The 17,220-nt window shown below is 38.8% G+C and overlaps 3 protein-coding genes across 8 annotated transcripts in view; 1 reads left to right on the top strand and 2 right to left on the bottom strand.

Moving 5' to 3' along the window:
- LOC309496529 (uncharacterized protein) overlaps positions 1 to 17,220 on the bottom strand; it is a 259,879-nt gene that overhangs the window by 67,714 nt on the left and 174,945 nt on the right. The gene's annotated exons all lie outside the window — the stretch shown is intronic.
- LOC309496526 (stonustoxin subunit beta-like) overlaps positions 1 to 17,220 on the top strand; it is a 114,006-nt gene that overhangs the window by 85,274 nt on the left and 11,512 nt on the right. Inside the window, exon 1 of one of the 2 annotated variants that reach the window (XM_082166517.1) lies at positions 5,967 to 6,127. The exons of the other annotated variant lie outside the window; for it this stretch is intronic. The gene's annotated coding sequence lies outside the window, so the exon portion shown is untranslated. Of the gene's footprint in view, positions 1 to 5,966; positions 6,128 to 17,220 lie in introns of those variants that run through there. 2 annotated transcript variants of the gene reach the window in all.
- On the bottom strand, positions 8,180 to 14,003 carry LOC309496956 (uncharacterized protein). Of its 5 annotated transcripts, XR_014205296.1 has the most exons (6): positions 13,220 to 13,998; positions 13,004 to 13,136; positions 11,838 to 12,015; positions 9,639 to 10,291; positions 8,715 to 9,506; positions 8,180 to 8,416 (listed from the first exon to the last, which is right to left on the bottom strand). XR_014205296.1 is itself a non-coding variant. In XM_082167152.1 (5 exons), the coding sequence occupies exons 4-5, from the start codon at positions 9,256 to 9,258 to the stop codon at positions 8,397 to 8,399; spliced, it is 564 nt and encodes a 187-aa protein (XP_082023278.1). In that variant the 5' UTR covers positions 9,259 to 9,506; positions 9,639 to 10,291; positions 11,838 to 12,015; positions 13,004 to 14,003; the 3' UTR covers positions 8,180 to 8,396. The 5 variants fall into 5 exon arrangements, 1 of the variants encoding a protein (XP_082023278.1); XR_014205293.1 differs by lacking the exon at positions 13,004 to 13,136 and having other exon boundaries at positions 9,639 to 10,270; positions 12,001 to 12,015; positions 13,398 to 14,000; XR_014205294.1 differs by having other exon boundaries at positions 13,004 to 13,999.

Here is a 17,220-nt window from a genome sequence, read left to right as displayed (position 1 = left end):
ATCTATCTATAATCTATCTATCTATCTATCTATAATCGGATACCGCTACAGTTTAATTCGAAGTTGTTAGTTTGCTCTGCCCATTTCACCACGGACTGTTTTTCTAACCTGGAACAATATCAAACAGCCAGGCATCTCTCGGCGCCTCAAACGGACGAAGGGGGCAATTTCAACTAACGTTATATTCCCGCAAGCGGTAAGTAGTGATTTTATTAACGATAATTTACACTGTGTTATCTAGATCCAGCGCGATATTGTTTTTTCCTCGAGAGACATCGTGGCTTGCAAACGAGCAAACGAAGCATGGCAGTTGCTCAGTGTTTGGATGTACAAATGAACACAAAAGTATTTCTTTAGCTCCTTCATCCGAGCCTCTGGAGAACCAGTGGGTTATGTGAATTTCTGATGTGTAATTGTTCAAGTTCAGACAGATAATCTTTCTCTCGAAGTCGTTCAACACTGTTTATGCATCAGTAAATCGCATTGCAGTGATAAGATCTTCATTCACGCGATCAACAGGCTGTCATCTGCTCAATGCTTATCACTGCAACCTTTTATGTGATGGGAATAGATCTAAATACTTAAATTTCTCATGATTCGTTAATCCCGATAGCTGTAATAGTAAAAACGTATAAAAGCTGTAATAGTAAAAGTTTTCCAGATAGCTCTACATGTAATGCCAGATATTTCATATGCAAGCTTGTCAGCCAATCACAGCAGTGGGCAACAACACTGAAGTCTCACAGCAGCCACGCCCCCTCAAACAGAGTGTTCAAATCAGGTGATGAAATCAGGCTAGGAAATATGCCTTTTATTTCTAAATTGTAACAAATTTTGATCTAAAAAACATACTAACATTATAAGGGCACCCCAGAAAACATTATAAAATAATAAAATAATCCATTCTACGGCACCTTTAACTTTGAAATATATATGATAAAATGTATACTTTAGTTTTTACAAAGAAAGATTACACTTCAATTGATGTTGTAATTGTAACCTTTTTAATAAAAAAATATATTTACAAGGTAGATGTAAACAAATTTTAAAAGGTAAATATAAGCCTTTTCTTTAAATAATTTTTATTGTGTTTTATTATTGACAAATTTGGGGAGAGGATACATATTCCAAAACTGAAAATACAGTATGAGAATTAACTGCACAATTACTAGACATGTTTTCCTTGGATATTATACAATTTGCAAGCAAAATTTGTGCAAAAAAAAAAAAAAAAAAAAATTGAAATGCTTTCAACTGTGAACTAATTTGGTAAAAAAAAAAAAAAAAAAAAAAAAAAAAAATATATATATATAGCTCTTGCATTCTTTCTTGTGGCTATAGGTGACACACCTGAATGAATGGCTCATTAAGTATGCGGGCCCCATTGTCTCCTGAGGTGTGAACCACTACATATGCATGATGCTGTTGAATGGTTGACGCCCCTTGCACATATTGTCTTTACAAACAAAAAGTGTTTTACAAGATTTAAATCAATGTATTGTGTTATGTGAATGATAAGGGCAGGATGATTTTCACATCATTTTGAAGAAAAAACTCTAGGCAATGACATCAATTAGTCAAAAGTCTTATTGTCACATATTTAGTATGTGTTTTGTGGCCTTATTTCAGAAACTTTAGTTTTTAGTTTTTTCAATAACCATGCATAAACATTATTCTCTCAAAAATACAAACATGTACATGCATGTTGCTCACATATTATGGTAGCCCTCTTTGTGCTAAATAGAGTGTAATTATACCTTTGCCATTAATATGTTTATAAGCAACTGAAAAAAGCACAAATGTCAGGGCATGTCAGAACATCTCAAGGACCCCAAAAATCCCTCAGACCCCAGAGGGTTAAAGAACATTCTCATTCACAGTTCCATGCTGGTGGAATGCTCTCCCCACCCTCATCCGGAATGCAGAATCCATGGCAACATTCAAAAGACAGCTGAAAACCCTTCTCTTCCGTGAGCACTTAACCACATTAAAAAACAAAAAAAAACATTTTGTCTTTCCTTTTCCTTTAATCCTCCCTTATCTGGCTTATGCTACTCTGAACAATGCCTGAACTTCGTATTTTGAGCACTTCATGCATAGTTTTTGCCTCTTCACGATGAGTCGCTTAATTTAGTCCTAAATTGTAAGTCGCTTTGGACAAAAGCGTCTGCTAAATGTAAATGTAAAATGTGCTGTCTGAGGACGGCAGTTTTGTTTTGTCTGTCTTTAATGTATTCAACCCTGTCTTTATACTCTTTATACTATATCTATATGTCAACCAGTCCAATGTCAGTGTCTGATTGACAGGTATAAATACCTGAGGACGATAATAGACTCCAAACTCACATTTGAAACTAACTGTGAAGTTGCGTGTAAAAAGGGCATCAGCGCCTGTTCTGTTTGAGGAAACTGAGTCACTTTCACATTGACAAATCCATCATGACCCTCTTTTACCACGCTTTTATTGAATCAGTTTTATCATTTGCGCTAGCAGCCTGGTTTGGGAACCTCTCTTTGAAAAATAAAAACTCACTCAACCAAATAGTAAAGTGGTCTAGCAGGCTGATTGGTGAGCCACAGCTTAATGTGGAGACCTTGTACACAAAACAGGTACAGCGCATAACTGGTTCAATCTTAAATGACAGTTCCCATCCATTGCACACAGAGTTTCAGCTTCTACCCTCTGGGTGTAGGTTTATAATCCCCAGGTGTAGAACAAAAAGACACAAAAACATTTTGTCCCTGCAGCCATTACACTGAGAAATAAGTCATAGCTATATTTTGCACAGGTGTTTACTTTGCTTTTATGTATGTATTCATTTAATCTGGACCAGTAAGAACTTTTTTTTTTTTACTTTTAAATTTAGTTTTTAATTGTTGCCATTTCCTAATTTTTACTGTCTTAAGTTGAATGATGTGTGATATGTGCTCCTTTGTTTTCCATGTGTGTGTATGAGGACTCTACTGCAAACAAAATCTACCTTCGGGTACAAATAAAGTAACTTGAACTTGATCTGAGAGTGTTTCTGACTGCCGGACAGCAGCTTAAAAAAATAAATTAAAAAAAGCTTACAGCTCTAAAAAAAACTGTGACTCACCAGAAGTCAAGAGCAGAAAGATTAGAGAAAGAGGAAGAGTCATTCTGGCACTCACCACCACAGCTCTATAAACAAACATAAAATACACACATCCACTTCATACACTCCAAAACTAGTAATAAAGCATCTGAAAATGGTTTGTTTTCGTCTTTGGTTAGTACAAAAAGATTCACCAACACCCAAGCGTCTGATAAGATCAGGGGTGGAGTGGAGGTGTTGCACTGCTGAACTGTGCTTGCATTGCTCATGAATGTGAAGAATTAGCCTCAAACAAGCTTTAACCTTTTCCTCTGGAAGACCCGTTTGTCTTTTATTTACGCAACATCAGATTATTGTGTCTTTAGTGTTCCAACAGCCTGTCTACAACAGCTACACCAGCACAAATAGAAATTATAACTTATTGGAAAATCTGATAAAAGGCAGACAAATTCATCCAAATAAAATCAATAGTTTTATATTTCAAAAATACAATGTATCAAAAATATAAATAAATTTGGCCCCAAACGAGCCGACTGAACAGTGTGTGGATTTTTAATAGATAAAATAGTAAACTGTATAATCAAACTAATATTAAAGGAGCCGTATGTAAGATTGTGGCCAAAACTAGTACTGCAATCACTTTCAAATTACTGTAGAGCGGTGTATCCCCTCCCCCTCCCCCCTGACTCGAGGTTGCCAGGCTGCAGGATCCAGCAGGAACGTCGGCTGCTACAAGGAGCTTCCAATGGCAAGTGACGAGTCGTACACAGTAAGTTTTTTTTTCTGTTAATTATGTTTATGCTTCATGAGAGATGTTTTGCGTATTTCGGATTCATAACGAGGTCTTTTAGGTTTCGTAACGTTAGACATTTTTTAGCTGCAGCTGTGGTAACTAGAGCAGAGCTGGCAACCCGGATGCCGAAACACTACTGACTTCGTGATTGGTAGATAGATGGAGGGTGAGCATCAGGCCTAAACACAACATGACAACATCAACATCAGTTCAGCGCTGCAACTTCACTTTTAAATGACAATATCCTGGCCGGACTACTGTTGTCAGTGATATAAGTATTTGAAATGAACATGATTTTTTAATGTCTAGTGACATATCAGGGCCATTTTATGATTAATTGAAATACATTTCTTACATATGGTTCCTTTAACTCTAACATCTAACCTTACTTCCCTTGTAACACAATGTACTAAAACGTTCTGTCCTGTGTTTTTGAATGCTGTATATCGTGTTGCCATACCCCTTTTGCTTTGGTAGTGTGAGTGTATAAATAACACATTTGGGAATTGAAACTAGACAGATGACTAAATTTGAACCTTGTGATTAACAATAAAGTAACCATTAAAACAAAGTTTGCTTTACCTGGTAACAGAAGGGTTTGTCTATGAAAACCAAGCAAATTGTGGGGAAATTATGTAATGCAGTATGAAAATTTTGCCATACCTCCTTATTCTACTCTTAGAGAGAGAGAGAGAGAGAGAGAGAGAGTGAGTGTATATATATAATGGTTGCCAACTTCAGAAAAGAAAGATGCGGGACAATCGTGGTTCTTTACAGGAAAATAAGGGACACTCAAAATATTTGTACTATCACACAGTGTATGTCCTTTCAGGACCTTTTAAAATTTTCTCAGATATAAACACATTTGTTTTGCTTAACCTATTTATGTACAATTTAATTCTAAAACGAATTTTAAGGTAACAAAAAAGTCACATTACACAGAAAACAATATTGTTTTAATTCTGAATTCGCAAATCGAACAGAATTCTGTTGTCAAATCAAACAATAATTTGTCCCAAAAGAATAATTAATTCTCAATTTAGAGTTTGTTATTCGAATGGTCTGATGCGCGTGAGTGTGGGCTGTGATTGGATGATGCGGTGTCGTGATCATTCTCAAGTGTCGTGTTGCTGTTGTATCAGTTAGTGGTTAGATCAGCGTAACAGTCTACTTAATCGGGACAAGGGAGGTCCCGTACGGGACAAATAAATTAGACCCAAAATACGGGACGTCCCGGCTAATTCGAGACAGTAGGCAACCCTAATTAATAAATAAATAAATAAATAAATAAATATATATTTATTTATTTATTTTTTGTATGGAAACATGCGTAAACACCTAAACAAGAAACAAGACGGTCTCATGGAGATCGATTTATATTATAAGGCTCTTTTTGAGGAAAATGAGGTTGTAGCTCGTCATCTACGGATTGGAAATAGGAGTCATTTGAGTTTTAACAACATTTAGCTCACAATTTATTGATCTGGTAAGTTCAGATCTGTGAATAACTTTACTGAACTCCTTGAACTAAGCACTGTCCGTATTTCTTTATACTTAAGTCCAAGTTCAAAATAAAACTCTATGAACCGCTGCATTTTTTACGTACGGAGCTCTGAAACACTGCCAGCGGGACATTAAACAGGAAGTGTTTGTCCGAACCTGCAAAAGTTTAGAAAAATAAGGTAAGACTCAAGATTTTTAGAAGTAATAATACAGAGTTGAGTGGCTCCTCACTTTTGTTGTGCAAAGTGTCAGGGGAAAATAAAGAGGATTCCCCAGTTGACAAATGCCAACTTAGCATGAAATCTGCCGCTGGTTACAGTAATGCCACCCTGACTGAAGATGCCAATGAGAACAATGACATCTGTCAAGCTGACACTGCTGTAACAGTGGAGATCAATCATGAGGATCATAGTTATGCAGCTTCAACTGCTATATATGCAAAACAAGATCACAGCTACAACCTAGAGTCTCCGAGGGCTTTGAAATCAGGCCACAAAAAAACAACAACAGGAAAAAGCTTCGAAGGCAATGCCACAAGTCCAGGCGTTTAAAGAAAAAAGTCACAACTCCTTTTCAAAAACTGGTTCGGTTAGTTTTCTGAAAAAGTTGTGGTTTAACAGGTTTGAGTTCTGAAGAAAACAACTCCACAGTCCTTTATAAAAATGCACGTTTAAAGGAGTTTCAAAGTAACTTCTGCTCAAGACAGTTCAAGTTCAGTGGAGGAACAAGCAACACCACATTGTCATTATTCACGGTTAGTAAATACTACTTTATGAAATACTGATTGATATAGATTTAAAAGTGTCATGTGTCCATTCACATTGATCTAGACTTAATAAACAGCATTGACACATTGAAATACAGTTTTTTTTTTATTGCTTAGCACTAGCAGCGCTGCCAACTTTTCAGTTAAGCTTGGTGTGAGAATTATAGAGTGGTATTTGTTTGAATTTTGTAATAAAATTGACAGAATTTGAAAGCTGAGACTTTGTTTCATATCAAAGTAATCTGCTCTTGTCTTGTCTTGAAATTCATCATGATTGACATACTTACAAAGTTAAATCTAAAGGAATTCTATATACCTATCTGATTTTTAGAATAACCCTTTTGATCTTTTTGGGGAAAATTTGTTTAAATGTATGGTCTGTGGTTAGAAGGTCCATGTTATTGCACTTGTCCTCAGCAAGAGGTCACAATATTAACCATCCCAAAAAACTTTTAAAAAGCTCTACAATTATGAAAACATATATATCAAATAAAAAATAAGGGGTATAAATATAAAAAACAATGCATGGAGTGAACATCAAACAATATTTTCTATAAAAATCAGCCTATTAAAGTTGTGTCCTCAGTTTCTGTCAACTCCGTCAGATTTTTTCATAAAGCTCTTTAAATCAGGAAATAGCATGGTCAGCTATATCCCTGAGGACCCCTTTTCATCTCCCTGCCTGTGGTGAATGCAGCACTACCACACATTCTCTGGTACATTTTTTTATATTTTAGACAAACAATGTCAATATTCCTATGGTCACAGCTGCACCATGTCAATACCATCTTTCTGTTAAGATACTTTTTTTAAACCATAGTGGACTCTCTGACGAGAGTTCACGGGAGCGCCACGACGCATGCGCGAGAACTGAGATTACGGCGTTCTTCTTCTTCGTTCTACAGCGCGCGTCTTCCTCTGCTTATAAACAGACCATTTTGCACTTCCGGCAATGTCGGGACGTCATCTTGTACAGTAAATGGTGGTAATACTCCTAAAGAGTGAGCAGCCAGTAACAAGTAGTAGTAGAAGAAGAACGTCGTAATCTCAGTTCTCGCGCATGCGTCATGGCGCTCCCGTGAACTCTCGTCAGAGGCCCACATTGAAGAACACTAATAGTTGGATAAAGTCGTTATTTTTGTTGTTTTTCAGCACAAAAAGTATTGTCGTCGCATGATAAACGTAATGTAGAGCCACTGTAGTCACTTGGACTATTTTAACGATGTTTTTAATAACTACTCTGGGCCGGCGAGTTTCAGTCCCTCTGAAAGCCTATGGAGAAGTGAGACAGCTGTCAGATTTCATCAAAAATATCTTAATTTGTGTTCCGAAGATGAACGAAAGTCTTACGGGGTTGGAACAACATGAGGGTGAGTAATTACTGACAGAATTTTCATTTTTGGGTGAACTAACCCTTCAACATTATAGTTCATGGCATTTGACTGCATACAACAGCACTGATTATAGATATCAGTTTGTCTTAATGTGAAATTTGGAGGGAATAAGTGAATTCTTCCTGGTGCCTTGATTGTGGCGGCGCGAGAGCAGACAAAAACAGAGGAGGTTATAGTCTAGGTGGAACCTGCCCCAAAAACACCGACTACGCCACCCTGGGACTTTCACCCAGAGAATGATTTTCTTTATTTCCTAATTGCAATATTACTAATACACTTAAGGTAGGGTGACCACCTGCTAATAAGCCCAAGGGGGGACAAGGGGTATGTTTCTGAGGGACAATGTGGGACACTGCCTGGCGCGGCGGTGCCCCCACCCGACGGGCAGACTCACTGATAGTGGTTTACCCATTTCTAGCACATACCACCTTACATGGTATAATAATAATGCCCTATTGCCCTAAACATGTGTAATTGCTGATCTATGCTCATGAATAGGCCAACCAATGTGTATTTTTTTTCTAAATAAAGATTAATTATATTTTGAACATTCAATGAATTGACAGATGCACATCCACTTACGATTTACTTTAGCTATTTAATTTAATTTTTCATTACAATTTATTCACTTTAAATCAATTATAATATAAAATTATAGGATCAACAGGAATTGTAGTTGCTCAACACCACAGGAACAGTTTAAAAAAAAAAGTCTTAACTCACAACTCCAGAGGTTCACGGAACGAGAAGGTGGAGGAAGGATGGTGAACTTGCATGTGTTAGTAAAGGCAGGTGCAGGAAAAAAAAAAGAACTATTCAGTGTTCTGGGGACAACTTTAGGACTTTGGGGACACCTTTATGACTCAAACCTTTTCACCAGCATCTGAATCAAATAAGGAAGAAAGATAAGAGACAGAATTAAACCAACATTCATTTTTATGATAAGCTTCCAAATGGTTTTCCAGTATAGACAGAGGAGTGCAAACCCATCACCATCACAAGGTGACAACTATACAAAAAGGTGCCAAGATACAATCCTATGCAAAACAATGACATATTTTGACCTAAAAGTCTACTGTTTCCTAAAAGTAACACATTTGCACCCCTGTAGACAGTCCACCAATGTTTAAAATCAATCAAACTTCATCTTAGACAAATGGGGTCTTAACTAGGTTTCTTACCTTCAGGTTTCTTCTTGAACTTGTATTTCTTGTTGGCGCGTACAGCATTGAGGAGAACCTTCTCTTTCACTACATAAGTGTAGAAGTCCTTGCAACTGAATGTGAAGTTGCTCTTCACCTGGACTTCTGACTTGATGAGGTTTACCGAACATCTGTTCCTTGTGTCCGTCCAGCATCCTGTCATCAGTGAAAAGACCCTCTCCACTGAAGCATTGGTGATTGGTACACTCAAGAGGAAAGAAGCTAATGCTGTCATGTTTGGTGTGTGTGTGTGTTTGAGTAAGGTGGCCCACTTCTCCACGACTGGAGCTCCAGACTGCACGATGGCCTGTTGGTGTGGGAGAACGACACAATACTCATCATATAGCGCATCCATGTCCAACTTCTTGCTAAGCTGCAGGACCTCTACAGCTTCACAGAGATCAGAGAAGTTGAATGGGCTCTTCTTTAGTGCCAGGCTAGCCACTTTCTTCTGGTAGTTGGAGTCTGAGAAGTCATAGCGCTGCTCCAGGTAGGTGAGAGAGGACTGGTAGAAGTTGCACATGTCCTCTCTGAGCACAGCTGCCTGTCTGTCTGGAAACTGCTGGAGGAGTACACCCGTCTGGACCCCAAAGAAACCATCACTCTGTCGCTGCTGTAGCTTTGTTTTTAGGGGTGAACATCATATCGTAGAGCTCACAGACAGTCCCATCTTCTCGCTCCAGCTCCAAAATACACATTGGTTGGCCTATCCAGCACCAGCACAGTGTCGTGGAAAATCTTCAGCGCATTGCTGAGGAAGGACAGGTAAACCTAAAAGAAGTAAGGAGAGTCAATGATCCTGTGTGCTGGCACTGTTTGCATTATCATCATTTTTCTAATCCCTGTTTCATGTAATAATATTTAGATGAAAAAAAAAAGTTGAGTGCAATTAAAATTAATTACCTGTAGATCAAGGGGGTTGCCCTCACCATCCTGGTCATCCTTGAACAGCCGCCATAGTGACTTTGGGCACTGGTCCTCTCCCAATGAGAGAAAGTAGGTCTTGATAGGAGCCCAGCAGTCGTGAAGCCTCTTCACTGCAGGCCACAAGCTCAGCCATCTTGTGGGCACATGTCTTATCAGGGACTGGTACTCTATCTCCACAAAGGTGTAAATTGACTTAAGTTCCTCAATGCGTTTGGCAGATGAGGAGAAGTGGCTAAAGGTCTTGTTGACGACATTTTCGATGTCGATATTTAGCCGATCTCCTGCGTATTTTGCACTGTTGTGAATGATGTGGGCCACACAGTTTGCCTTCAAAATGCAATTGTTGTTCTCTTTCAGTTTCTGGAAGACAGAGTTGTATCTCCCGTAATTCAGACTAGCATTGTCAGCTGAATACGCAGATATCATGTCTAGTCCCAGTCCGTTTTCCTCCAGCTTGGTGACTATCTGGTTGTGGATCGCAGCAGATGTTTCATCACTGTCATCATAGAAATCAAGGACCTTCGTCTGTACTCCCAAGTCTGGCGTCCAGTAACGCACTGACAGTGGGAAGAGCTTGGTGGTCCCATGATTGGAGGCATCTGAAGCCACTGAGAAGAATGGCGTGTGGGCTGTGGAGACACACACACAGATGGGATCATTGGGATGAACTTAAAAGAGATTCTCTAAAAACAGATTATTATAAAAATACAAGATACTGCTTTACTGTTTTGATCATTATTGATTTTATATAAATATTATCTATAGAAATATTTATACATTTTCAAAAATTATAGTTGCTTTTGTTTGTTTAGTTTAAGAGATAACGAATAGTGAAATGTTGCTCACAATCATGTAAGGATACACAGAGCCTGGTTTCACGAAGGCACGGATGAGCAGCATTATGTTAGCTAACGTTAGCTACTGATGCAATTTCAGTGAACTGAAGGAAAAGTTGACTTTTGAACATACCAGTAGTAGAAGAAGATGATTAGCTAACTAACGTTAGACAAATAGCTAACACACAAGTCAAGTCATCTTCATTTATATAGCGCTTTTAACAATTTAGATTGTTTCAAAGCAGCTTTACAGAGATAAGCGTATAATTTACGGTAACAGAGATTGTTCTGGCTTTATAGCGGTTGTTTAATACACAACAATGTTACATCCATGGCATGAACATAACTTTAACTTTGGTTGTTGCCTCTCGTTGCTCATTCAGTGGTCTTCTGAGGACTTTCAAGCAATCTTCGACAGAGGCAGGGGCAAGCACATCTGTGACAATGGCTTCTGCCTTCGTCCGACCACAGGCCATCCTCTTGGCAATGTCCGAGTCCGGATAAATCGTTGGGGCTAGCTTTGTGCCACAATCTCCTGCTCGATATGATGGCGTAGCGTGTTGGACAGTGTGATACACACTCGTCACCTCTGCAGCAGTCACTTTGTCAGCTAGAAAGTCGTTTTTAGGTCGGAGGAAAGCATCCATAGATTTGGATGTCTCTTTCTGTTGGACACGTTTCTTGTGAGTCTCCGTGAGTCTGTGTCGTTTGACATCGTATTCCCCTCCATGTCCGATTGAGAAGGACGTTTTACAAAGGTCGCAAAACGCCCTCTCGCTATCCCCCTCAACACATCTCAGCCACAAATATTCGTTTTCCCAGACTTTATTGTACGCACACCTTCTCTTTTTAATTGATGGCAGTGCCTCAGACTGACTCTCTTTCTCCATTTTTCGAGTTGGAATTGAAAGCGCGCGCGCATCTAAAAGTTACTTCCCAGTGTGTCTGTTATGCGCGTGCGTGCGCTGTCATGACAACAACCTAGTCAGCAGTTCAGTTGAGGGGAGGGTGTGGCTGTGGCAGCAGTAGCGTGCTGAACTGTCAAGTAATGTTCGTTTGGCTGCCTGGGGCTCGAGGATTTTTCAACCTAGAGGTTTTACGGATGAGCAAACATTGATTATGCGTGACACGGTCTCAATTTGCGGGACGCATGAATTGGGCTTCAAACGCTGTACGCGCACGCGCTACGCGGGACGGGTGGTCACCCTAACTTAAGGACACACAGGTACGCATACAATTCAGCCAGAGACGGTTCAATTTTGAAAATGGGCAACAAACTTTATTTCTATAATTTAAAACCACAATTTAGAACACATTCATACTTGCTGCCGAGGCTTACCAGTGGAGGAGAAGGGAGTCACAAAGGCAGGAAAGAATCCCAGGACAAGTCACCCACGTGAACACACACAAACATTGAAAAACACAACAGTGAACACAGCAAAGAAAAGAAAAGGTAGACAACACAGCACGCAGGAAGGGGACACCACCACCCGGACACCAACCTTGGCTCTCAGCAACTGAAACGGACACAAACACACACGATCAAGAGGGGATTCACTCGACAGTCAATATAATATTTAAATGAAAAGAGCAAACTGAAATAATCTTAATCACAAAATAACCAAACTGCCAGAACCAGCAATGGTTCCAGAAGGCAGTACACTAGAAAAATAAGGCATAAATTCTAAAACACTTCTCAAACCAAGAAAAACAAAATAATGAATATGGATTAAAGTACAATGAGACCTTGGCCAAGGAAAAAACAAATGCAGTAATATGACAGAATAAGACAAAATATAAATGCATTAACTGGATTAGTTTATCTAATGAGAAACTAAAGTCACTGATAAAGAAACAAACAAACAAAAATGCAAATTTTAGCTAAATTGAAAACAAAATAATGAAAAGGAAAATAAACCTCTTAACCAAATTATAACTGTAAAGAGCCTTTAGCTGCATTCAAACAGTTTAAAATACTGGCCCACGTAAAACTGGAGGCTCACACATTCAACTGTATGGCCGTGCTGATATAAATGTTCAAAACGTACACATTAACAGCTGTCCAGGGCGGGCATGCAGCGATCGAGTAGAGTTGGTGATACAATGTTCAAAATCTGCGTTATGCAGACAGCTGTGCAGTGATCGAGTAACGTTAGAGTTGTTGGTACATAATGTTCAAAACACACATGAGGAAACAGCCGTCCAGGACAGGTAGGCAGCGCAATCGAGTAAAGTTGCTGATACACTGTTCAAAATATGCACGTTAGGCAAGCAACACTCCAGGACGGACTTGCAGCAATCAGATAACGTTAAAGTTACTGGTACAATGTTCAATATACACGTTAAACAAACAGCAATCCAGGCAAAACAGCAGCTACTGAATAAATGCTCTGCGGCTGACGTCAATCTCCAGTTGAACCAGTCCGGTTCCTGTTATTTATTATAAAAAAAAGTGAATTAACCCCAAATCAAACAGATAAATCCTACACCATGTATCCTACATACCGATCAAGCAGCGTTTTGTATCATCCAGGAGGAGGCAGCTCAAAGGATACAAACAGTACAGGCAGATTTCAATAACATCCGCTTTTGAATGCGTTGAACGACGGAGTGAAGGACTGGCCCGCCAACCGGAGATCTGTGAGCGTTCAATGCATAGTAAACATAACGGCAGCCGATACCAATGGAATAAGTTCAGAGACAGCAGAGTCGCTACTTTACCTGTGTGGTGGATGTTGGTGAGCCTGGGTCAGGTTAGTTTGTTTCTTTTTATTAAATGGATTTTGTTTATAACAAAGAATACACAACAACATTAATTTGGTTTAATAAACTTTATTTAAACTTTCGTTTGGAGTTAAGTGCGCACACTCTTTAACGTTTAGTTTGAGTTTATTCTTACCGTTTTTTTTGTCTGTTTGTTACATCGGAGTCCCGTGAGCTGGTGCACCATCAAAGGGGGGTTCGGGTGGAAACATCGGACATATATATATATGGTTCCGGCCAATGATCGGGCCGCGACCATTCTGGTTTCTGCTCCGGGGGAACTCCAAGGACTATTTCGCTTTTCTTTTTGTTGTTTATGTATAAGAAGTACATTTATTAAGTGAAGTTATTTCATAGTATTATTTGAAGTGTTTGTTTATGTATATTTGATGTTTTCATATTTGTTTATTGTGTGTAATGGCCATTATATGTCTTTGTATCCCCCTTTTTGTGTTAATTGGTGCTGGACACCAATGTATAAATTGATTAATTGTTTCTGTGTGATGGAGGAGTGTTCTGTGAGAGAACAGGTCCTGTAGACCTTAGACCTCTGTAAATGTTTGAGAGGCAAATGCAGTGACTCATCTTTATTGTATGTTTTTTGTTTGTTTGTTTGTTTTTTATTTTATTTTTTGGTATGTGTGGTTTACCTCAGTTGGGTCAACATTTGCTTTACTTTTGTAAGCCCATTCTGTGGAAATAAACCCCTAAACATTTGCAGTAGCCTGCTGCCTCCGTGTTCCTTTTCCTTTACTGGTCACATCTATCACAACCTGTAGCAGAGCAGAGCAATGCACGGAGTGAGTGACCCGGAAGTATGACGCACTTCCGCCACCAGTGAGCAAGAGGGCAGTCAGAGGGGACTACTACCTGTATTTGTGGGGGGAGCCTGTGGCAGTGATTGGCCAAAAGAACGCCAGCTTGTTACGAGTTAACTCATACTGCTACAAAGGGAAGAATGTAGTGAGCAAGTCTAAGCCAGATGTGTGAATTTTCCAGATGTGACAACTCTTCTAACAATGAGAAATCGAAACACTCGTTGTTCAAATGACACACACTTAGTTTGTGTTAACAAAGCTTATCTATTCCTTTGTAAGAGATTTTAAGGATGTTATTTGGCTTCTATTACTGGCAATGTGAGTAATGTCTGAGGAGAGGATTATGTGAAACATCTTTTAATCATGACACAGATCGAGAATTGAATCTCTGAAACTGAAAATATGATCAATGTACAGAATGAAGTACAGGCACTACATGAGGCCACCTTTGGTGTTTGAGGACACAGCAAAACTGCACTTAGGGACTGTTCGTTTTTTATTTAAGGGGCCACCGGAGGAGTTTTGAGATCTGTTGTCAAAAAAGACATGACCCTCCCTTCGCCAGCAATACATTTTTCTATGACCCTCCAAAATGATTGTGAAAAAAGGCATGACCCTCCCCGATAATTTATTGATTAGCCTACTTCTGTACTGCGCTTGGCAAAGATGTTCAGATAGCCATTGTTTGTTTGTTTTTTAAAACCATAAACTCTTGCTTTCTCATCTTACTATGGCTGTAACGATAGACCAAACCTACGATTCGGTTCGTATCACGATTTTTGATTTTAGATTTGAAAAAAATCATGTTTTTGGTGCTGATGCGGTGTGACTCGTTCAACATGTGGGTGGCGCTGCCAACAAAGCATCTAAAAGCTGTCACAAAGAACCGGCAAAAGTAATTATTATGAATATGTCAAATATAGCAAGGAGACATTTTAATTGTTTATTAATAAACACGTGTTTTCTGTGTCGACTGCAAAGATGAAGTTGACGATGCGTCGCGATCTTCTCAGAACGCGCCAGAGAGAAATGCACATTTCATAAGCAGAAAGCAGTCTGTTTTCCTTCGTTTTGAATTGTTCTGTTTAAAAGTAGACATTTCAAGCTTTCTATATATTTCTCAGGTCTGTGAGGCAAGTAGCATACCTTACGCTGAGTTTCGGTTCATTTATGAGACGAGTCCAGTTCTCGCCCGCGCCTCCGTGTCATGATTATCTATTTTCTACTATATTTACTTCTTAGGCTATTTAAATCCAGATAAAACATTGATTCAAATTAAGATACAATTAATAAAAAAAACGAAATTCACTTTAAAGAAAGGCTTTGTGCTTTCTGTTTGAGGTCTCTGTGAAATTTTTAAAGTCGCTTTCAGAGCAGTCATGTCCGTAATGGAGAACTGTCACGCCCGTAACATTGTTTTGTTTTTTCACATAAATGCGACCACGAAAAATAAAATTAAAATGATATGTTATGTTCTGTGGAGGCCGATCTTTATTCATCCGGTGGGTTTCTTTTGGTTTGCACAGTGTAATTTATAGAATTACTAAAAAATATTTTGCCACCTAAAAGTTAAAGATTTTTTGTGTCACGTCACATGTGTATTTCCCTCATATTAAATATAAAACGCATGTGTAGACTGATATTTTTCTAATGTCTTGACTCCTTTCAGACGTTTCAAAATATTGGTATTAAATGCATTTTCTGAGAATTTATATTTCACGTATTGACTGCAAATGTCACGTCCATAACACTGGAATCGCCCAAGTTTAACGAATTTATCCTCAACTAGTTTTTGTGGTGTAGGTCTACGTATTTATGTTAACTTAAATAAATCTAATAGTAATTTAAAGATGTGGTAGCCCTACATCTTACACATCGTGGAAACAAAATAAGAATGGAAACTAAAATATGGTAGTATGCGCCTCAGTCCCAATACTGTAAAACTCGACGTAGGCCTACGTTCACATCACATGTTAATGCAGTGGTAGAGTTACACTCACAGGACACTGTGCACTTATTCGCAATCACAAAAGTTCATTATTTGCTCGTGCTTTAAAGCTTTGCCGGGTAAATATTTCATTGGCATTCTGTTCTGACATGATGCACTTTTTCTAAGCGCGAACTGAAGTGCGCGCGCACTGTCAAACAGCGCCAAACTGGATTTTTGTTGGGTCAGACCCATCTGATATCGAAGGGGGGCTGATAACGCGAGATCAACATCGATCTAAATGGAAAAAAATAGCACCAAACAAGCCACTTTGAAATGTTGCTGTTTTCATGAATATAAAAGTTGGGTGACCCTCCCCCTAGACTAAAAAAAATTGGATGACCCTCCCCTCAACAAAGAATAAAAAGACATGACCCTCCCCTATTTTCCTCCGGTGGCCCCTTCCATAAATACCGAACGGTCCCTTAGTTCTGTTGCTGACATTGCAGAAGAAGTGCATGTAATGAGGAAGCTTGTTTTACTAAAGCGAATGGCTCTTGATATTCTGTTAGCCTCCCAGGGAGGAACATGCAACTGTTAATGTTCATATATCCCAGACAACACTGGAAGAGCAGTGCACGATTTAGCTAAACTCAATACGGATCATGTCTTTTCTCCTCTGAGTGGGACGCATGGTTTGGATCAATATTGGGGCCACTGTGACTCATTTGAAAGCACCTTTATTAGTTACAGTTTCAGGAGTGTTTCTCATCAGACTCTTGTACATTGGTTTGTTTTGTGAGACACTCGACTGTCGTAAGGCTTTCATCCAACGTCAGACACACACTCTCAACTGATGCTGGTATGCGGTTCGACAGAGAAGAGCTGTTCTGTTAAAGAGCATGTAGAAGGAAGAGTACGACCTGATCACACAAGCTTTTCAGAGTATGTTTTGATCATGATCATTGCTTGCATTTAATCAGTCTATGTAATCCAGTGTTTTCATACATGATTAAGAGGAGGAATGAAGGATCTAAGAGTTTCGATAACAACCTGTTTTACTTAAGAAAGCAACCAGACATTGGTGTTGTTTTATTTCTTTCCTTTTAAACTTGATTTCATGATCATTTATAATCATTAGTTATTTATGTATTTGTCATTTGACTGATCAGTTATTTATATTATTGGATTTACCTCATTTATTAATTTTTGTC

This window comes from Leuciscus leuciscus (assembly GCF_965113295.1).
Source record: "Leuciscus leuciscus genome assembly, chromosome: 4".
Lineage (NCBI taxonomy): Eukaryota > Metazoa > Chordata > Actinopteri > Cypriniformes > Leuciscidae > Leuciscus > Leuciscus leuciscus.
The sequence above is the reverse complement of the archived record's forward strand: the minus strand, read 5'-3'. Positions and strand labels throughout refer to the sequence as shown.

Excerpts from the sequence above, each read along its gene's own strand:
- LOC309496956 (XM_082167152.1), bottom strand. The coding sequence starts at position 9,258 with ATGTGCAACTTCTACCAGTCCTCTCTCACCTACCTGGAGCAGCGCTAT. Across the intron at positions 8,417-8,714 it reads GTTCAAGAAGAAACCTGAAG|ATGCTGGTGAAAAGGTTTGA; the intron begins GTAAGAAACCTA and ends TATTTGATTCAG.